General features: G+C 50.7%; 1 protein-coding gene across 1 annotated transcript in view; it reads left to right on the top strand.

Moving 5' to 3' along the window:
* The window catches only part of LOC144277513 (complement C3-like), a 53413-nt gene that overhangs the window by 31003 nt on the left and 243 nt on the right, over positions 1 to 22167 (top strand). Inside the window, exons 26-39 of the mRNA XM_077838333.1 lie at positions 905 to 1064; positions 2619 to 2714; positions 4057 to 4207; positions 6337 to 6500; positions 8136 to 8294; positions 9469 to 9619; positions 10636 to 10687; positions 10910 to 10997; positions 13085 to 13174; positions 13635 to 13740; positions 15230 to 15319; positions 19163 to 19249; positions 19814 to 19897; positions 20935 to 21070. Of these exons, the coding sequence (XP_077694459.1) occupies positions 905 to 1064; positions 2619 to 2714; positions 4057 to 4207; positions 6337 to 6500; positions 8136 to 8294; positions 9469 to 9619; positions 10636 to 10687; positions 10910 to 10997; positions 13085 to 13174; positions 13635 to 13740; positions 15230 to 15319; positions 19163 to 19249; positions 19814 to 19897; positions 20935 to 21070 (1614 nt within the window). The remainder of the gene's footprint in view (positions 1 to 904; positions 1065 to 2618; positions 2715 to 4056; positions 4208 to 6336; positions 6501 to 8135; positions 8295 to 9468; positions 9620 to 10635; positions 10688 to 10909; positions 10998 to 13084; positions 13175 to 13634; positions 13741 to 15229; positions 15320 to 19162; positions 19250 to 19813; positions 19898 to 20934; positions 21071 to 22167) is intronic.

The raw sequence follows: 22167 nt of genomic DNA on the forward strand, positions 1-22167 counted from the left end.
CATGGACAGGCCACAGGCAATAAACAAAAATTCATGGCCCATGACCTGTCCATGAATTTTACTAAAAATACCCCATCAGGGTGTCACACCCCGGACTAATTCTTAGCTGCTCCTAGGACGCCGCTGCTCTGGGGGTCTCCGAGGTACTGCGTCTCCGGCGGTCCCTGGGGCACCATTGCTCTGGGGGATCTCTGGGGGATGGCAGCTGGCTCCTGCTCCGGCAGTGGGGGCTGACTGCATCCGGCCACCCACTGTTCTGAGGCTCCTGGGGACTGCTCTCCAACAACCTCCAGGCCTGCCCCCAGGCTGCAGCTGTAGCCGCTGCTCAGACTGCCCCCAGGGTGGCCCCTGCTGCTGCTCGGGCAATCCCCGGGACTAGCCACACCAGCCGCTGCAGCTGTGGAATTCATGGAAAGTCACGGAATCCGCGACCTCCGTGACAGATTCCCAGCCTTAGTAATGAACTCCAGGTCCTTTCACTTTTAGCTGGCTAGTTTGTAGCTAGCTCAGAGTAACCATTATCATCTTGACGGCTGTTCACTGGGTTGTGTGAAGTTGAGTTTGATGACGCTCCAGTCCAGTTCCCAGTGTCCAGCTGTCCAGAGCGGGCCCCCATCCCCACCATCCTGGTCATACCACTGCAGGCGGCGAGAGCTCGGCACATCTCAAGCAGAGCCAGCCGTAATAGGGAGCAGTGTCTGGATGCGCTTTCCCGGACAAGCGGTGACATTTTCCCTAGCTCCATGCTCACTCAGGTTACCATAAACTGACCCACATGAACCTCCCTCCATTTACTCCTGTGAAACGTCTCAACTCATACCTGAGTGCAGACGGTCCAGCTTCCACACTGAGGGCAATTCTGGGAAGGCAGGAGTGACCGTGATGTGATTGATTCTGCCCTCAGGCTGACGGCGTACGTGGCAAAGGTCTTTGCCATGGCTAAGAAACTGGTGCTCATTGAAAACCAAGTTATCTGTGGGGCGGTGAAATGGCTGATCCTGGAAAAGCAGAAACCAGATGGGGTCTTCCAAGAAGATGCCCCCGTAATCCACGGAGAAATGGTTGTACATGTTTCCTTTGACACACCAATCACTACCCACCTCAATCATCACAGCAACTTGTTGGTTCATAATTCAAAGGGAGATTTTACTGGGCTACATCTCAAAGTCTGTGCTCACACAGACTGATCTCTCTCTCTCTCTCTCTCCCTCCCAGCAGTGGAAAAACCCAGTGCAGTTACCTGGGCAGCAGTGAATGGAGATTTAGGCCAATGAGCCAGATTGTATCTATTTAGTCCTTAGTGGACTTCATAGAGTCTTTGGCACTTCTCCCTTTTTGGGGGTAAACATTCTGCTGGGGGTAGAACATTTTTGGTTTTGTTATTATTCAGGGTTTAAGAGTGGAAGTGGGGGTCATTGTTGGAGCTAGGGGTGTCACGTTTGGGATTTATGGGTTTAGGGCGTATCAGTGTTAGGGTTTATTAGTTAAAAGGGGGTGTCGGTGTCAGGCTTTTAGGGGTGTCAGTGTCAGGATTTAGGGGTCTCAGTATTAGGGTTTAGGGTAGAAGGGGTTGTCAGTGTCGAGGTTTGGGGGTTTCAGTGTCAGGGTTTAAGGTGTAGAAGGGGGTGTCGGTTCAGGATTTAGGGGGCATCAGTGGTGAGGTTTAGGGGTCTCAGTGTCAGGGTTTAGCAGAGGTTCTGGAACTAGGGGTGTGCGGGGTGCGGCAACACCCCCTGGCTTGAAGTGGTTTCCATTATATACAGGGTTACAGTTTCATTCAATGGCTCTCAGCACCCCCACTACAAAAATTGTTCCAGCACCCCTAGCTATCAGTGGGTTTAGGGCTATCAGTGTCTGGGTTTAGGGCTATCAGTGTCTGGGTTTAAGGGGTCTCTGTGTTAGGGGTCTCAGTGTTAGGGTTTACAGGTAGAAGGGGGTGTCCATGTCTGGGTTTAGGGCGTGTACGTGTCTGGGTTTATTGGATAGAAGGGGGTGTGATTAGTGATTTGGGTGTTCTCATGGTGGAAAGACATCTCCAAAGGAGATAGTTTTGCAGCGTTTACTAAAGACGCTTAGGCTCTAGCCTGGCCTGATCTCCCCTGGGCATTGGTTCCCCAGCCTCTCAACTGAGAATGCCTTGTCCTCACCTCTCATGCGCTTTGTCCCGGGCTTAGTGATTTGCATTGCCCCAGAGGAGCGCAGCTGTCTTGGTGATTCACAGGCCAAAGTTTGGTCTTTGATGTCGCTGGCGCTTGACCCATTAACTGCACAGGAAGCTGCCTGGGAGCTAGTGGCGGGACCTGAGCACTGGCCTGGTGAGCTAAATTCTCTCATGCTGGTTTAATACGAAGCATCTCTATTGACTTGGATGGAGTTCCTCCACATTGACAAAGGAGTAACTGCCATCAGAACCTGGCCCATTGCACGACAGGTGTTCATTAGCCAAAGCGAGGTTCAGCGATAGGTCTGGCCATGACTGAGAGTCCATTCTTGGGTAGCTTTCTAGGAAGCATGTATTCTGCTATAATTTCCTATGCTGAGGGCCTGGGATTAATTCTTTCTTTTCATGGTACTCGGGGGACTTTCTTATCCCAAGCCTGTCCTTTGCTCCCCTTTAGGGAGGGTACAAGGGTGCTGAGCCTGATGTCTCTTTAACGGCTTTCGTGCTGATTGCATTGGAAGAGGCCAAGGACATCTGCAAAGATCAAGTCTATGTGAGTATCTCCGCACTGTAGATTCACTTCAACGTTCATACCCAGGTTTTCCCATCTTTCCATCCCCTATGAACCACACCCCGTGGCATGTGGAATTTGCTGGGGAAGGAGCTAGTAAATCTGTATTTATTCATGCCATATATAAGCAAATAAAAAAAATGGTTTCTTCTAAGCTTATAGAAACAAAGTTTATAGGTCCAGACCATTCTAGGAAGTTAGTGAAAAATGAATCGACATACGGAATACCAGAAACATTTTACTTCAAACATTCGATTTTCCCTTTTGTCTTTAACAACAAAAACAGTACCCTCGCCCAAGCCCAGCACCCCGGGCGGTCACCTGGATTGCCTGCCCCTAAATCTGGCCCTGGTCTGTGGTATCAGACCAAAGCTGCAAGAGAGGAGGATGAGATGACATGGTGGGCCCGTACAAAGAGGGGATGAAGAGAATCATAGGTGCGGATGCTGTGGGTGCTCTGGGGCTCAAGCACCCACGGAAAAAAACCAGGGGGTGCTCAGCACCCACCAGCCACAGTGATTCCGCCCTGGCTGGCTGTCGATCAGCTGTTTGACAGGTCCCTGGGGATGGCCACTGATCAGCAAGCAGCTGGCGGGAGGCGCTTGGGGGAGGGGACAGAGAAGAGGGAGCCGCGAGCTGGCGGGGGGTGGGGACTTTGAGAGAGGCGGTGGAGCGGGGGCAGGAAGAGGCAGAGCAAGGGTGGGGCCTCAGGGGAGGGGGCGGAGCAGGGACAGGAAGAGGTGGATAAATCATGCATGCGAATCATGCATCAAAGTCGTGAAATGGGCGACAAATACAATAAAAAATAAGGTATTCAAAATGTAACAAATGGGGGGGGGGATGCCAAAGACTCTCTGGGGCACCATTTGGGCTAGGGCCAGCCCTGCCACAGACTTTGGTCTCACTCCTGATGACACTCTGCATGTGGTCCAGAAATGTCCCCTTTCGCTGCCCTCACATATCTCACTTCCATGCCTTCCTGCCTCTTCTGTCTTTCACCAGCACAAAATTCACTCTGAAATTTAATAAAGCTGGAAGCCACACGAATTCGTAATGTCTTAATGTAACCCAGACACCTGCTGGGTGTGGTGTTCCGTCCTATCTAGTGACACTGAGGCCACTTAGAGAGAGATTAATGAGTCTGCTCTAGGGCCTTTCGGGCTTTTAGTTCATGCAGTAGAGGCTCATGCATTTAGCTCTGCACGTCTCAGGTTCGATCCTACCCGCTGACAACCAGGTTCTGTTAATGTTACATTAACACCACCCGAAACCTCAGCCTAACTCACGAGTTTGATTTTCTTTTGTTTTCTTTGTCACCTCCTAGAGTTTGGAAGGCAGCATCAGCAAAGCCACTGACTACTTAGCCCAAGAGTACCAGTCTCTAACCAGACCTTACACTGTGGCTCTTGTGTCCTATGCCTTAGCGATGGTGGGGAAACTGAACACCGAGAAGCCACTCATGAAAGTTTCGAAAGGTAAATCAGGGCATCTTATCAACTACTGGAAAGATGTGGCCAAGACAGGATGGGGTTCAGGGAAGAGAAGCAAAGGAGGTTGGAGAGGGACTAATTTATGAGGAATGAATAACAGGCATAGATTTGTTCCTTTTGACCACATTTGAGATTGATCGGGCTGGGTGTAAATCCAGAGTAACTCTCCTGGGTTGAGTGGACTTACTCCAGTTTTATACCTGTGTGTTTGAGATCTGGATGTGGCAGAGACATATGGTATTACTTGACCTCAGGAGGAATCTGAGAGCCCTGTATATATATCTAAAGGATGTAAACCCCAAAGAGAAAGAGAGAGAAAAGGGTGGGTCAAGAGGATGTAACTGAGCAAAGGGGAATTTCAGAGGATATAGAATAATAATACCCGCAAGGAAAATTGAGTTTGCCCCATTGTTTGGGAAAGTTAAAACAGGGCAGGATAAAGCTGTTGTCTATATATATCAATGTTATATTGAAAGGTGCCAGGTGGGTCTTTGATCCCAAAACATTCACAGACCTTGGTGTCACAGGGCGCAGACTCACCCGGCAGTGCCTCCTGCTGCTCCTCTTGGGGAATTAGCATCCAACCTCTGGAGCGCCCTTTTCAGGCCGGTGTCTCGCCGCCCCTGGCCCCCGTGTCCCTCCCGGACCCCAGTGCCCTTGTCTTGAGTGCTGCCCCCTGGCAGTACCCCCACAGTTCTGGGTCTCCCCCTCCCAGGGGAACCCCCACCCACTATCCCCACCTTGCCTAAGTCTTAGGCTACTGCCAGTCACCAACTAGCCCCCGCTCCCTGGGGCAGACTGCAGTATAAGCCAGTCATCACAGGCGACAGGGTTTGGACCTTGACTCTGCCTACCCGTGGCTGCCCCTGCAACCCAAGCCTGTAGCCTGGGGCTTTCCTAGGCCCAAGCTCCCTGGCTCCCTTGGCCTTCCCCAGCCCTGCTCCTACTCTAGGTACTTTCTCAGCCCTTGCAGCCAGGTCCCTCACCCTCCAAGCATAGAGAGAATCTCTCCTGGATCTTCTGGCTCAAAGCCTTCATAGAGCCAGCTGGGCCCTGATTGGGGCATGGGCCCCAGCTGCCGCCACTTCCCCTGATCAGCCAGGGTTTTACTTCCTTCCCCAGCCCCAGCCCTCTGCAGGACTTTTCCAACCCCTTCAGGGCTGGAGCGGGTGCTCACCCCACTACACTTGGCCATGATTACAGTACAGGGACTATAGTGGCACAGTTATGGTGCTGCTGCTATGCTGGTATCACCCCATATTGTGGACGCAGACTGCACTGATGGAAGGGGTTTTCCATCTCTGTAGGAACTCCACCACCATGATCAACGATTGTGAGCTCAATGGAAGTATTTTTCCATTGACTTAGCTGTGTCTACACTAGGGGCTAGTTTGGCATAGCTATAGCGCTCCGGAAGGGTGTGTGTGTGTAGATTTTTCTCATGCCCTGAGTGACTCAGCTATGATGACCGAAGTTTTAAGTGTAGACCAGGCCCTTGTTCAAGTTAATGGATGTGCCAGGCACTCTTTCAGACTCAGCGGAAGGAGCAATCAAGACTCTTTCTGTAGTAGACACCGCTAAAAACAATGTAGCACAGCAAGGTCAAGAGCTAAGCCATGTGGGCTGAGGGGTTTCCCTGATTACAAATGCAGGGGCTAGTATGTTCGTTTTGCACCCTGTGCGTTAGAGGCAGAAACAGGCTGAAAGCCTGGAGAAGTATTATGAAAGGAAGCAGAGAGACATTGCTTGTTGGGCCTAGAACTCACTTCAGAGGCGGACTTGGGGATTTCTCAGCAAGGAGGTTGCCTGCTGTTGGTTTCTCTTATGCTCTCTTATTTCTCTCTCTGCATTTTCGTAAGCAATCAGGTTTAAAGCAGAGAAGGTATCTGAGGCCTATGATCAATTCCTCATTGTAATTGAAACAATCCTCTAAGACCCCAAATATTGGGTAGCTGCTCAGCTCGAAAGGGGCAACAATCGGTTTGACTTACCAATCATCCGTGCAGAAAGTTGGGGAAGGAGACAGGCAATGATATGGCCCAGTCAGATCTGCTCAGAATGAGTGGATGTCCTGGGGAAGAGTCCTTTAGCACGCCTTCTTTGCTGCTGCCTAGAGGGAAATCGCTGGGAAGAGCGGCACGCCCGCACCTTCAACATTGAGGGCACCTCGTACGCCTTGCTGGCCTTGCTGAAAATGAAGAAGTATGAGTTGACCGGTCCCATAGTCAAATGGCTGAGAGAGCAGAACTACTACGGAGGGGGATATGGATCTACCCAAGTGAGTATGATCCTTATAGTCCAGGGTATCCTTCCAAGACTGTGTTTTGTGAGAAGGTCTCCCCTCGGAAAAGATGGGATTCCGATCACTTGAGTCATTGTAGAAAGCCCTGGAGAATGACCAGTAGAGAACAATCCTGCATTGCCTGGGAGATGGGCAACGTGACCTATCAGGTCGTTGCCATTGTTAACCTAAGGCAGAGACCAGCATAGGAGCATGACTGAATGTTCTCACTTGAGGCTCAATCCTGCCAAGGTGATGGATGCAAGCATGCTTCACTTTAAGACAGCGAGTTGTCCCCGGGGAGTCAATGGGCCTTCTCTTCCCATGGGCAGAAGCGCATGGGCGTCTGGACTCATTCTAGCATTTGTTTGGTTTTTGGCCGTTGGTCTGGAGACAGGGTACCAGGCGTGTAGGACCAATGGTCTGAGTCCATATGACAAAGCCAGGGTGGATCCATCTCTAAGTAGAACTGTAAGGTTATGGGTTTTTGGATTCTTTTTTTTAAACTGTGCTTACACAAGCCACTGGAGAGGATAAAAACCCTACTGCTAGTGGCAGCTAAATAAAGATGGATTGTCCTCAGATATCGCTCCCTTCCCTGGAGTACGGGGGCCACTAGGAACTATAGGGTCTGTCTGTGTCCAGCAGCCTCAGTAGAGAAGCCCCTTTACATTTCTTGCTACTGAGTCTTGTCTTTTCTCTACCTAAAAGGATACTACAAGCTCTGCTGGGAGTGGTCTGTATTTTTAGAGTCACGGGCAGCGTGTTCTATCCCTAACGCTGTGCTGTGTGTGCCATGGATGTCTCTATATATGTAACCCACACACCTCCTGAGTGTGGTGTTCTGTCCCCTCCAGTGGCACCGAGATCACTTAGAGAGAGAGATTAATGTGTCTTCTACAGCCTTAGTTAAGGGCCACATGGCTTTTAGCTCATGCAGTAGAGGTTCATGCATTTAGCAAGAGGTTCCACGTTTGAGTCCCTGACAAGCCCCCACTTGTAATACCGATAGACCCCGGTCGTCGGTGGGCAGGATCGAACTTGGGATCTCTGGAGCTAAATGCATGAGCCTCTCCTACATGAGCTAAAAGCCACATGGGCCTTAGCTAAGGCTGTACAGCACACTCATTAATCTCTCTCGCTAAGTGGTCTCGGTGCCACCAGGAGGTGTGTGGGTTACATACACATAGAAGGAGCCACTGTCTTGTTGTGCTCTGTCTAGGTGACAATTGGGCCCTGTTAATAGCTAAGGGAGATGGGAAACTAATTGACCATGCACGATTTACTTATTGACCATGGGTTCTATTCCTGGCTTGGCCACGTGCTTCCTGGGAGACCCTGGGAAAGCTACTTCCCTGCCCTGTGCCTCCGTTTCCCCATCTGTAAAATGGGGTTAAAGATATTTACTGTTTTGTAAAGTGCTTGGAGATCTACTGACGAAACATACTACAGAGGAGCCAGGTAATATTATTATATAACTCTTTGCCTGCGTGACACCCAGTGGAACCCTGGTGTTTTCTTTCATTGTATTTTTGGTTCCTCTTCATTAAAAAGTCTCTTTAGAAGCTGTCAGATGTCCAGCACAATAGGACAATAAGGTGTAACCCTTTTGTCTTCCTCCTGGTGTTCTAGGCTACCATCATGGTGTTCCAGGCTCTTGCACAGTACCAGATAGACATTCCGCAGCACAAAGACCTGAATTTGGACGTTTCTATTCTCCTGCGGCACCATGCTAGTATGATAAAGTACAGAATCTTAAATCACAACGCTCTGGTGGCCAGAATAGCAGAGGTATCATGCTTCTCTGTGTGATTAGTAGAGACCACTGATCATAGCGAAAGGGGATTTGACTAGAATCTCCTATCCAAACCCTTTTGAGAGTGGGAGGGGGATTCAGATTCCTGGCACCAGCTCCAAATGCATCCACACTTTTGACTCAGATTTTTAAGACCAGAAGGGACCATTATGATCATCTCGTCTGACCTTCAGCAGGTCAGAGGCCGGAGAACCTCACTTACTAATTTCTGCATCAAGCCCATAACTTCTAGCTGAGCTGTGAGATGTCTCTTAGATAGATATCCAGCCTTGACTGAAAGACTTCAAGTGATGGAGAATCCACCACATCCCGTCAGGCTTTAGGGTCTAGGCAGTCAGGCCTGGTGGTTGGAGCTGGCTGTAGAGTTGGGACTGGGCCAAGGGCAATGCTGAAATCAGGGTCTGGGGCCAGGCCGTGGGTCAGAATCCACAGACAAGCTAAGTCAGGATTCCAGTCAGAGTCCGGATGCAGGCCAACGGTCAAAACGGTGGATGCAGGCTGGAGCGGGTCTGTAACAGGGCTGGAATAAGGTCCGAGCAGGGCACAGATGAGGCTGAAGTGGGCTGGAAGAAGGCTCGGGCATGGCTGGAGCAGGAACAGGAACTGGATCAAGGGCAGGCCAGAAGCCTGGGACATCTGTAACACTGCAAGGCCGGAGGAAGGTTCCTGGCCAACTAGTGGTGTTGTGCAGAATAACTTGCAGCTCTGATGGGGACAGTAAAATACTTGTGCCTAGGGGTTATCTGGCCCAGGGCCTGACCAGGGATTGTCACTGCAGGCTCTGTTGGAGGGGTAAGTCACCGCAGCTGAGTGAGCAGCCCTGGGCTGGCTGGGGTTTGCCTCACATATCCCGAGGTAAATTGTTCCAGGGTTAGTGACCTGGACTGTGTGGTTTTGAGCTGAATCCAGAAGTAGGAGGGGATGGGTTGCTTTAGGCTTGGCATCTGGAGATCAAAGAGTTACTGCCTGGTAAGTAAACTTTTTTCTCCTTCATGCTAATGCCTCTGCAGAGTCCCGCCAGCTCCTCTGGGCGAGTGGCTGTCAATCTCACCAGCTTCATTTTCTTCATTAGCTTCGTTTGCCCTGTCTTTAAATCATCATAATAATAATGAACTATAAAAGAAAATTAAGCTTGGATCAACTTTACAGACCAAATGGAATGAAGACTTCACTGTGAAGGCAGAAGGAACTGGACAAGGGACCTTAACCGTAATAACGATTTATAACGCAAAACTACGGGAGGATGAATCTCAGTGTAAGAAGTTTGACCTGAGGGTATCGGTCGAAGAAGCCTGGGGTGGTAAGTAACCGCCCGTCTTTTCTCTTCTGAAGCTTGCTGTCAATCCTCAGATCCGGACAAATTTGGCTCAGTTACACCAGTTTAACTCCATGGGCAACAGCGGATTTACACCAACCAACCACCATCTCTGCAATCACATTCTTAACTTTGGAAAGTATTTTTGTGAAGCTCCTTCAAACTCTCCCAGTTCCCAAGTCCTACAAAATTATACCCATAGGACGGGCACTAAATTATTACAGCTACCACATGTTCTAGGTTGCAACTAATGCAGGGTCATTCCAGATAAGGGAGGAGATGCTGCCTTCTCTCATCATAGCACTTGTTAGCAGCAGAGTTGGAGCATCAGATGTGGATGGGAACACAGGCCAGCTACTCTGGGTATTGTCTCCCTCTGAAGTAGAGATGAGCCCATGGCAGGGAGTCTGGTTAGAGTCCCAGACTTCCAGTGAACACATTTCCAGACAGCATGGGGGTGAAATCAGCATGGGACAGAAGGCAGGATCTTCAGCACCCAAAACACAAGCCTCTGCGGCTTGGTCTAAAGGAGCAATTTCCTTGAGCTGGGAGTAGCTGATTGTTTGAGTTGCTAGGGCTGGCCAGTAGAGGGAGCCATGACCACACATCAGGCCAGCATATGATAGGGGGATCCAGGATTTTGGCACCTCTTGTTACAGAAACAGGAGCCAGCAGTACATTGTTCTGAACTTTCCCACCTGTCCAAGTTCACACCCACGGGTTCTCTCTGTTTCGGTCTCCTCTTTCTGCTAACTCTAGACCATATTTTGTTTGTGCCACCCAGCTGGGAGAGGCTTTTTAGTTTGCGTTCCCGGGATGGGAAGAGTTATTTATGGATTGCTGGAAGGGAGGGGAGGTTTATTGAGGGATTTTTCACACCTACTGTAGGACCTGTTTGATTACTAAGCCATGTTAGTGCACCTAAAAAACAAAAGAGGGTTATTCTGGCATGAAATTTACACTGAGATATTAATTTCTTTTCTCTTCTGCAATGTTTCTAGTTAAGAAGCCGGAAGGAGCAATGCGTTCAGTCTATATTAAAATCTGCATCAGGTGAGAACAATGCCCTTTAACGATAGATGATAAATAGATGGATAGATGCAGTGGGTAGATGGACAGATGCAGGGGGTAGCTGGAGAATCCTGGGCTATGAATTTTTCTATAAAATTGCCAAAAAAGTTATGATAAAGCAACAGGAGCTGGTGGAGCGATCGCAAAATCAATGTTCAAGTGATGAATTCTGATCAAAAGGGTATTTTCTCTTCCCCTCGTTAGGTTCCTCGGAGTGGTTGATGCCACAATGTCCATCATCGATGTCTCCATGCTCACTGGCTTCTCACCAGACGTGGAGGATCTTAAGAGAGTATGTCAGTGTAATCTGAGAAGAGGGAACGTAATAAACAATGCAGTGGTTTGGCTGGGGCTTTCAGATAAAATATCCAAGGCACCAGGTGAATAGTCAGGCTCCAGGGTTAAACCTGGAGGGAGACCAGATGGCTCTAAGGCTTGGTAACAGCTTTAGGAAACTGCAACCAGTTCTCTCCATCTTGAGGATGGAATGTCATCTCCCTTGGGCAGTTTTTGGGGGCCTTTTTGGGACTCAGCTCAGTTTCCTTGGGGATGGGTGTTCACATCTCTGTAACCAGCACCACAACTGGTGGGCCCTTTGTTGGCATTCATAGAGGAGATGCCAGGGGATGAATAGGCTATGAGCCTAACGTCCAAATTCACACACACAATCAGGGACCGGGCAAGTTGCGCCGGCTGCTTTGAAAATCTGGCAATACAAATCTAGGTCAGTTCAATCCTGCTTTATTGGATAGCAGATTGAGGGGCTGCTGTCATTTGACTGTGCATATCAGAGCAGACTGCATTTGATACAGTCTCTTGTACAGTGGGGCCAGAATTAAAAAAAAATGGCTTTCCTTTAGACCCTCTGACCTACACGGTGCAGAGTTATTTGTGCCGGGAGAACGGTGGATATAGAAGAAGAGGCTGCACAAAAAAGCCAGGCCCCGAAGGAGTCACTGCAGTGGATTGCTGCCCTGGTATAAAATGAGGGTGGATTATTAGGCAAACAAACCCAGGGATGTTTCCAGCATTGGTGTTCTCCTCCTGCAGCTGCATAAAATCAGCCGGAATGCCAAACCAGAACCATAGTGTGCCCAGAGTTGCTGCTTGGCTTGTACTGAGCATGCTCAGTAACATCTACTGGCACTGCTGCCCCCAGTGGCACTGCTCCACCCCCCCCACCCCCCCATCTGCAGGTCTGGGTCATCTCTGGCTGCGTACGCAGTGCTTCATGTGTGCCAGGGCTGAGCCCCGGCACCTCTGGGCCTGGCAGTTCGTAGCCCCGGCACCTCTGGGCTTGCTGCATCAGTATGAAAGTAAAAAAGAAATAAATAAATTGCTTGAGCCCCGGCACCTCTTTCATTACAAATGTAGGCACTGTGCATACGGACACTGTGGTCACCGAACCTGGGACCTTTATCATGGAAAGCTCAACTTTTTCAGCGAGAGTACCAGCTCCGTTAGCTGTGGATAGAGTTGCCAACTTTCTAATCACACTAAACCGAAGACCCTTGCCCCGCCCCGTCCCTGAGGCCCCCCCCACCTCGTCCCTTCTCCAACATATCGCCCCCTGCTCACTCCATCCCCCCTCCCTCTGTCCCTCACTCTCCTACACCCTCACTCACTTTCACCGTGCTGGGGCAGGTGGTTGTGGTGCAGGAGGGGGCAAGGGCTCCGGCTGGGGATGTGGGCTCTAGGGTGGGGCCGGGGATGAGGGTTTTGAGGTGCAGGAGTGGGTCCGGGCTGGGGCCAAGGGGTTTGGAGTGTGGGAGCGGGCTCAGGGCTGGGGCAAGGGGTTGGGGTGCACGAGGAGGTTCATGGTGCGGGCTCCAGCCAGGCAGCACTTACCTCAGACGGCTCCTGGAAGCAGTGACATGTCCCTCTGGCTCCTAGGCAGAGGGGCCAGGGGGCTCTGTGCACTGCCCGCACCGACAGGCACCGCCCCTGCAGCTCCCATTGGCCGCTGTTCCTGGCCAATGGGAGCTGTGGAGCTGGCGCTCGGGGTGGGGTTAGTGTGCTGAGCCCTTGTGGCCGCTCCTGCGCCTAAGAGTCGAACATGCCGGCCACTTCCGGGAGCTGTGTGGAGCCAGGACAGGCAGGAAGCCTGCCTTATCCCCATTGTGCTGCTGACCGGAGCTGCCAGGGTCCCTTTTCGACCAGGTGTTCTGCCTGAAAACCAGATGCCTGACAACCCTAGCTGTTGAGTAAGTAGCAGGCTAGTATCCTCCATGCAGATCATATCATGGGAGACGTGATCACAAGCATGACACCACTGAGTCACGTAGTGAGATGATGGATTTTTTTTCACCCAGCTGCAGGACTTTCACAGAGACGCTGCCTTACCCACAATGCCTCTTGCTTTTCCTTCTTCACATTTAGCTTTCCCAAGGGGTCGACAGATACATTTCCAAGTTTGAAATCGACAAAGCCCTATCCGACAGAGGCAACCTCATGATCTACCTGGACAAGGTAAAGACTCGATAAGGAGCTTCTCTGATCCTGTGTTCATTTCATGGGCCCCTGCTGAGCCAAACTGCATTCCCAGATACACCCTGGCATCCCCGCAGACGTCAGCAAGTTGACAAACTGCAACCGCTGGCTGAATTTGACTCACTGGCCCAGATTGAGGCTTTCCACTAGGAACAACTGAAAGGGCCAGATCCTCAGCTGGTGTATGTGGATGTAGGTCCATTGACTTCAGTGGGAAATACAGCATCTGACATTAACGTTGAATTTGCTTCTGTGTGTCATTCACTTCTTCTTTCCCTACTCCTTTCACTTCTCTAGTTCTTCTTTCCTCCACCTGCCTCACTTTCTCTTTGCCCTCTTCTTTCCCCAACATCTCCCTTTCTTTTATTCTTTTTCATTCTCTCTTTTCCATCCAGCCACCCTTCGGCCTAAGCAATCCTGTTATTTCCCCCCCACCCAGGTTTCGCACAGAGAGGATGAATGCCTGCAGTTTAAAGCTCACCAGTTTTTCGAAGTTGGTCTCATTCAGCCGGCATCCGTCACAGTCTACGACTATTACACCATAGGTAACAGATCGCAGCTCTCCTCACCACTAAAGGCACCATGGCTTCAAATTCTGCTCTGGGTTACATTGGTGTCATTACTTCTTGCAGTCTCTTGCTGAAATACTTGGTTATCATTATCCCCGTGTAACAGAGGGGATGCACTGAGATGTTAAGAGATTTGCCCTCAGGTAAGCCCTAGACAGCTAGTAGCACAGCTGGGAGCAGATTGCCAATTCAGAGCTCTAAGTACAGCTTCCGCATACACAGTCCCCTCCCACCACTGGAAATAGAACCCAGGCGTCCTGAATCCCAATCTCCTGCTCTACACTAGCTCACACTCCCGTCTCTACTTTCCCAGATTACTGTCAGGAGTCTGATTTGTCGTGCATGCCCCAAGTTTCACCTCACTTAAAAATGACTTGCTTACAAAATCAGACATAAAAATACAAATGTGTCCCAGCCACACTAGTACTGACAAATTGCTGACTTTCTCATTTTTTACCATATAATCAATATAAATCAATTGGAATAGAGATATTGGACTTACATTTCAGTGTGAGACCTGAGCCTGTTTTCGCTTGTGAGCCTTGTCATTCGGCGGCTGGAGAGCAGCAGCTGCTGGCCAGGTTCCCAGCTCTCAAGGCAACGCCGCCGCCAGCAGCAGCGCAGAAGTTAGGGTGGCATGATCTGATTTTGCTACCCTTACTTGTGCGCTGCTCTTCCGTGCTGAGCGGCCAGAGAGCAGCGGCTGCTGGCCGGGGAGTTCCTGTGGTTTGTGGTGAATGAGGACTATTTTTTCCATCCTGCTCCCACCCCGCCCCACAATCTCTACTCCCACTCCCACCCGCTCCTGCATTGTTTGTTGAATTTTTATCCCGCTCCCGCTATTACGGCAGCGGGACCTGTGGGATCCCAGTCCTGCTGTAGGGCTCTAGAGCCTGTTGTAAAACTAGGCAAATATCTAGATAAGTGAACATACCCCTGGGGTACTGCTAAGGTATGTGTCGCCCTGGTTGAGAACTCCTGGATTAGAACTCAGGGATTTCAGACTCATAGACTTTAAGGCCAGAGGGAACTATCCTGATTATCTAGTCTGATTTCCTGCCCACCTCCCAGTTCCTCCTGTTCTAACATTACCTCATGCTGGAAATATGTGGTCACACTCATCACCTTAACGCACCCATGCAAAGGTAGGCAAAATAATAAGGGGAACCTCTGACTACAGGCAATAATGATCCTACTGGCCCTCTCCCCGCATTTTACCTCCAGAGGTGGATTTGCTGCTAGCGTGATTAAGAGGGTGTCTCCAACAAGCACCAGCCCATCATTTCAAGTTGATGGTTTCCTATAGCTAAGAAAGTTGTTCCCACAGACTGCTGCTCCCTTCCCCAGGGTCACCCAGTGGGACTTCTGCTTGAGTAAGGGCTTCAGGGTTGTCTCCCAGGTGCTGTAAATCATGTCCGTTGTTCTGCAGGAGGGGTAGTAATCCGTGTCTCTGATCTTTCTCTAGATGACCGGTGCACCAAGTTCTACCGCCCATCTAAGCAGAGTGGGCTCTTCAATAAGCTCTGTCACGGGGAAGTCTGCCGGTGTGCAGAAAGTAAGGAGAATTCTGTCTCTGCTTACATCTCTGGTGGGGGCTCCCCTGTCAGCTTTACCAGCAAACATGCAGTCCAGTCCCCCTCAGCATCAGTCCCCTCTGTCGCTCATCAGGGCTTCTCCTTCTCTATGGGCTCTGGATGATTCTCACATATGATACAGGCTCACGGCAGCCACAGGCAGGATGGTCCCTGGGTTTGTCCCCCAGCCTGGAGCTCTGACTCTTGGCCAGCTGTGTCCCTGCTACAGCACCACCACATACAGGAATGGTGGGACCAGGGTCGGGATGAGGGCGCCCTCAGTGGAAATATGTGGGGGATGCACCCCCACATAAAGTCATGCACGCCTGGGGAGGGCAGGCAAGATAGGAACCAGAAGGGACTGCAGGGCCTGGGATTGGGCCAGGGAGCGGAACCCAGAGGGGCTGGAATGGGCCTTGGAGGAGGTAAGAACCCCCGGGACCCACCTTCCCAGTCTGAAGCCTACCCCTCACCCCCGCAGAGTCTCAATATCTTCCTTCACTCCGTCTCCTATCCCTCCTCTCCTGCATTCGCAAAGGGTTTCCACCCTCCCTGACCACCTACCCTTACCCTCACAAATGACCAGGGATGAGTATAAAGATATTGCTCGGGCTTGCAGGAGTGAAATCGGGAAGGCCAAATCACACCTGGAGTTGCAGCTAGCAAGAGATGTTAAGAGTAACAAGGGGTTTCTTCAGGTATGTTGGCAACAAGAAGAAAGTCAAGGAAAGTGTGGGCCCCTTTCTGCATGAGGGAGGCAACCTAGTGACAGAGGATGTGGAAAAAGCTAATGCACTCAGTGCTTTTTTTGCCTCTGTCTTCACGAACAAGGTCAGCTCCCAGACTACTGCACTGGGCAGCACAGCATGGGGAGAAGGTGACCAGCCCTCTGTGGAGAAAGAATTGGTTCGGGACTATTTAGAAAAGCTGGACGAGCACAAGTCCATGGGGCCGGATGCGTTGCATCCGAGAGTGCTAAAGGAGTTGGCGGATGTGATTGCAGAGCCATTGGCCATTATCTCTGAAAACTCATGGCGATCGGGGGAAGTCCCGGAAGAGTGGAAAAAGGCTAATGTAGTGCCCATCTTTAAAAAAGGGAAGAAGGAGGATCCTGGGAACTACAGGCCAGTCAGCCTCACCTCAGTCCCTGGAAAAATCATGGAGCAGGTCCTCAAGGAATCAATTCTGAAGCACTTAGAGGAGAGGAAAGTGATCAGGAACAGTCAGCATGGATTCACCAAGGGCAAGTCATGCCTGACTAATCTAATTGCCTTCTATGACAAGATAACTGGTTCTGTGGATGAAGGGAAAGCAGTGGATGTGTTGTTCCTTGACTTTAGCAAAGCTTTTGACACGGTCTCCCACAGTATTCTTGCCAGCAAATTAAAGAAGTATGGGCTGGATGAATGGACTATAAGGTGGATAGAAAGCTGGCTAGATTGTCGGGCTAAACGGGTAGTGATCAATGGCTCCATGTCTAGTTGGCAGCCGGTATCAAGTGGAGTGCCCCAGGGGTCGGTCCTGGGGCCGGTTTTGTTCAATATCTTCATAAATGATCTGGAGGATGGTGTGGATTGCACCCTCAGCAAGTTTGCAGATGACGCTAAACTGGGAGGAGTGGTAGATACGCTGGAGGGTAGGGATAGGATACAGAGGGACCTAGACAAATTGGAGGATTGGGCCAAAAGAAATCTGATGAGGTTCAACAAGGACAAGTCCTGCACTTAAGACGGAAGAATCCAATGCACCGCTACAGACGAGGGACCGAATGGCTCAGCAGCAGTTCTGCAGAAAAGGACCTAGGGGTTACAGTGGACGAGAAGCTGGATATGAGTCAACAGTGTGCCCTTGTTGCCAAGAAGGCCAATGGCATTTTGGGATGTATAAGTAGGGGCATTGCCAGCAGATTGAGGGACATGATCATTCTCCTCTATTCAGCATTGGTGAGGCCTCATCTGGAGTTCTGTGTCCAGTTTTGGGCCCCACACTACAAGAAGGATGTGGAAAAATTGGAAAGAGTCCAGCGGAGGGCAACAAAAATTATTAGGGGACTGGAACACATGACTTCTGAGGAGAGGCTGAGGGAACTGGGATTGTTTAGTTGTGGAAGAGAGGAATGAGGGGGGATTTGATAGCTGTTTTCAACTACCTTAAAGGGGGTTCCAAAGAGGATGGATCTAGACTGTTCTCAGTGGTAGCAGATGACAGAACAAGGAGTAATGGTCTCAAGTTGCAGTGTGGGGCAAGTTTAGGTTGGATATTAGGAAAAACTTTTTCACTGGAGGGTGGTGAAACACTGGAATGCGTTACCTAGGGAGGTGGTGAAATCTCCTTCCCTAGAAGTTTTTAAGGTCAGGCTTGACAAAGCCCTGGCTGGGATGATTTAGTTGGGGATTGGTCCTGCTTTGAGCAGGGGGTTGGACTAGATGACCTCCTGAGGTCCCTTTCAACCCTGATATTCTATGATTCTATGATTCTGTGATTCTCCAATGGCAACCCCACCTGCCAATCACATGGAGAGCTGGCAGCAGGACGTAGAAGCAGAATTTCTCTTATCGGCTGGATGACCGGGAGGGAGCGTGTATTGGAGAAGTCAGTTCCTCCTCTCTGCCCATCAGGGCCCTGGGGGCTGGGCTAAGCCAGCTGATCCGTGGAGTGGGGCTGCACACATTGAAGCAGGGCAGTCTGGGATGCAGGAGTTGCTGGTTTTCCAGCCATTCCGATGGGGATGCTCCTCCCTGGTTATGAAACTTCCGTGGAAACATACCAGCTGTTTCAGTGGTTGGAATCCGGCCTGGGGGGTAGTGACATGAAGTCAGGCACTTCTTTAAAATATGTGGGTCCTCTCATTCCAGGATGCCCACAGCTGGCACCCCTCAGCCCCCTGCTGTCAGTTTCAGCACAGAGGCCAAGTATTGGATGAGCCATGAAGGCTCCACTCCCCGCTGACTCTTGGGAAGGGATCCTCTAGAAGAGGGTGGAGACCCATTGGTGGGGCCCTTGTTCAGTGGGGAACTTGCTGTAGCCCTGCAGTCTGCCAGGCATACAGAGAGGTATTCAGTCTCCAGATCTGTCGTTGCCATCACCTTTGATTTCCCATCTGCAGCTCCACTAAGTCCCGAGACAAGGCTCCTCCTGGCACTGACCCAGGTAGATATCCACCAGTGCAGAGAGGGAAGATAGCTGAGATTGCCAGGCCTATTTATGGTCCTTGGTTATTTCATATATCCAGAAAGAGTTCCTCTGGGCAACATCTACTGATTCCTTTGCAGAACTGTCTGAGTCTGTCGGCTCAGGATCGCCTCATTTAGACCCTGCAACCTACCTCTCCATCCCTTGTTTCTTCTTTTACTGTGCCCCATAACACAGGTGCTGACTTTTATTTTTCCTGGTGGGTGCTCCACCCCCACTCTGCCCCTTCCCCTGAGACCTCCCCCTCGGTCTGCCACTTTTTGCCCCGGCTCTGTCCCCTTCCCCAAGGCCCCCTGCCCGCTGCTGTCCGCCGAATGCCTCCTGCCAGCCGCCAAACAGCTGATCTGCAGCCCCGCCAAATGGCTGTGGCTGATGGGTGCTGAGCACCTGCTATTTTTGTTCCATGGGTGTTTGAGACCCGGAGCACCCACGGCATTGGCGCCTGTGCCCCATAACGTGATGGGTGGTTGGCTTCATGGCCACTCCCTTGTCAGAGGAGGTGGGCCTGTCACTGTCTGGACTAGCATGGTTCACCCAGGATTCAAATAGGTGGGCACCTGTGGGTCACTAATAGCAGAGCTGAAACTATGGTCTCCCTTGGTGATTCTCTACCCCATCCTCCTTCCCCATAGAAAACTGCTTCATGCAGCAGAAGATAGAGGGTCCCATCACCCTGAACAAACGAATGGAGGAAGTCTGCGAACCTGGAGTGGATTATGGTAAATCTGTGATTTGGATCTGCTGAGTCTTTTTCCATGAGGAGAGCGCAGAGACAGGGTTCGGAATTCGATTTGGATTGTAAAGTTTGCCCTTGAGGTTGAATCAGGGGTAAGGTCAGAAGGCAGAAACCTGTTAAGGTTTCTGAGGCAGAAACCTGATAAGATTTTGGGGCTTTAAACTCCCAGAAATGAACAAGATCAGATGACTATTTAAGATTCAATCTAACCCTAAGTATTTATCTGCGCCCCCACTTCCCTAGTATCTGAGCACTTCACAATCTTTAACGTGTTCATCCTCACAACCTCCTGTGAGGCAGGGCAGTGCTATTATCCCCATTGTACAAAAGGGGAAACTGAGGCACGGAACGACTAAGTGACTTGCCCAAGGTCACGCAGCAAGTCTGTGGTGGAGCAGAGAAATGAACCCCGGTCTCCAGCTATCGCCCACACCATGGGACCATCTTTCTCACAGCCAGTTTGGGGAGTCAGTTACACACTGAATTCTTGACAGAAAAGTACTGCAGACCTTCAACTGGTGTTTTGTATGTCTTCCTTTTTTAAAAGTGTATAAAACCAAGCTTGTTAGAACTGAAGAAGTGGGCGGTTCTGACTACTACATCATGGAAATTTTGGAAATCATTAAAGCAGGTAAGAGCTCCCCTTCTAAAATCAGGGTGCAATTTCTTTGAATGGCCTTTGGGATAAAGGCCTGCATAAGAGCTGTTTCAGAGTAGGAGCCGTGTTAGTCTGTATTCGCAAAAAGAAAAGGAGTACTAGTGGCACCTTAGAGACTAACCAATTCATAAGAGCTATTTCTCTTCTCCAGAGGAAGTGCTAAAGCAAAGCTAATCTAGTCTCATGCTCCAGGGCATTAACCTATAGCCACATGGGGACAAGAAAGAATTTGCTCAACCCACCGAGGCAGCCTTGCCATGAAAAGGCAGACAAAATAACGGGGGGAACCTCTCACTGTGTTCAGCCTGGCGCAATTGGCCAGTCTCATTATGGGCTTTTTCAACCTTCTTCTGAAGCAATTGGCATTGGCCATTGTGGAAGTCAAGACCCCAGACTTGGTGGCCCTTTGGCCCAAGCTGCTATAGGGGAGGTGGAGTCTCTCTTCCTCAATGCTGACTTTTATAAATCAATATAAAGACAAAGTAAGCAGGGATCTAACTGAGCTCAAAGCAGCTTCACTCACTGGGAGCTGATATGACTGTTCTAATTATTTGTATTACCTGAGATTAGGGGCCCCTTGTGCTAAGCACTGGACATACCCAGATACAACCCCTGCCTTGACGAGGTTACAGTCTAAATCCACACTGGGTGGATTTATTAGCCCCATTTCACAGGTGGGGAATTGAGTCACAGGGAGATCGAGTGACTTGTTCAAGGTCACACAAGGAGTCTGTGGCAGAAACAGGAGCTGAGGCCTGAACTCTTCAGGCCAGCCCGGTGCCGCAACCACAAGACGGTCCTTCCTGTCTCTAATGACTGCTGGAGATTCAGTGATTGGTTATCACAGCAGTCGCACTGGGGCTGAATTTGTACTGAAATCTCAAGAGAACGCCTGGGAGTCACCTCTTCTCTGTTCCTTTCGTCTTCATCCCTCTCCACCCTGTACTATCTCCTCGTCACTCTGCTCTTATGTGTGAGATCTTTTTTTTCACCCTTCCCCGTCCCCCCAGGGACTGATGAAAATCCACAAGGAAAAACCCGCCCATTCATCAGCCACATAAAATGCAGGGAGTCTCTGAGGCTGGAGCGTAACAAAGACTACTTGATCTGGGGACTCAGCACCGACTTGTGGCCCAGGAAAGCTGAGTAAGTAGCCTCCTGTGGTTACCCTGCGTTAGTCACTTTCAAGCCGACACACCCTTAATTAATTACCCTATCAATTTTAGGTACCTCTCAGGCCACCATTACTGTACTTTCTGAGAGCCTCACAATATTGAATGTATTTATTCTCACTATGGGAGGCAGGGCAGCGTTATTACCCTCATTTAATGGATGGGTAAACTGAGGCACAGATAGCCTAAGGTCCAGGTCCTCAAAGGTATTGAGGCACCTAACTCCCACTGACTGGCCTTAGGTGACCTCTCCAAAGTACCCAAAGGAAGTTTCTGGAGTTGCTGGGAATTTAATCCAAGTTCGCCTCGTCGTCTAACCCTGGACCACCATTCCTCGCAGGGGCTACCCAACTATTTCACCAGCACAAATCACATTCACAGTGCAATTTCAAGGTCCCTGCATCCAGCCACAGTTGTTCCCAAATCACTTATGTTTAAACTTGGTGGAAATATATTTAATTAGGGTAGAAACTGCACCTAACCATGAGCTTCACCAACAAAGATGCAGCTCACAGAGGCTAAAAGTTCCATCCTCATGCTATATATATATGGAGCATTGCATGCTGGGATCTGTAGTCTCTCTGTAGTCTGAGTGTAAGCTGGCTGTTTGGGGAGGCTGGCCCCCGGCCCCGCCCATTCTCCACCCATCCCTCCCGCTGGAGCCCCAAGCCCACCACCGCGGCTGCCAGCCCCCCTGCCCCAGACCTGGGCTGCTCTAGCCAGCCAGCCTGAGCGCCCACAGCCCTGAAGTGTTGGGCACCATGGCCCCAGTACCCCCTGCCCAGGAGCGCCATACGCTGCGGCCCCCGTGCCTCAAGCACCACCAGCCCTGGAGCGCCAGGGAGCCCCAGTGCTGCGGGGCCCCTGCACTGGGGGCACCCATCCGCCTCAAGTCCCGAGCCACAGGCCAGCCCGCACTTGCCTCAGCCCCCTTGGGGAAGAGGAGCAGCCTGCATGGGCTGTGGCCAGGGGGAAGCAACGGGAAGCAGGAGGGGGCTCAGGGCAGAGCATGAGTGGGGCCACGCCTGGCTGTTTGGAGGGACTCAGCCTCCCCTGGCCCGCCTACGCGCT

This window comes from Eretmochelys imbricata, chromosome 20, assembly GCF_965152235.1.
Source record: "Eretmochelys imbricata isolate rEreImb1 chromosome 20, rEreImb1.hap1, whole genome shotgun sequence".
Lineage (NCBI taxonomy): Eukaryota > Metazoa > Chordata > Testudines > Cheloniidae > Eretmochelys > Eretmochelys imbricata.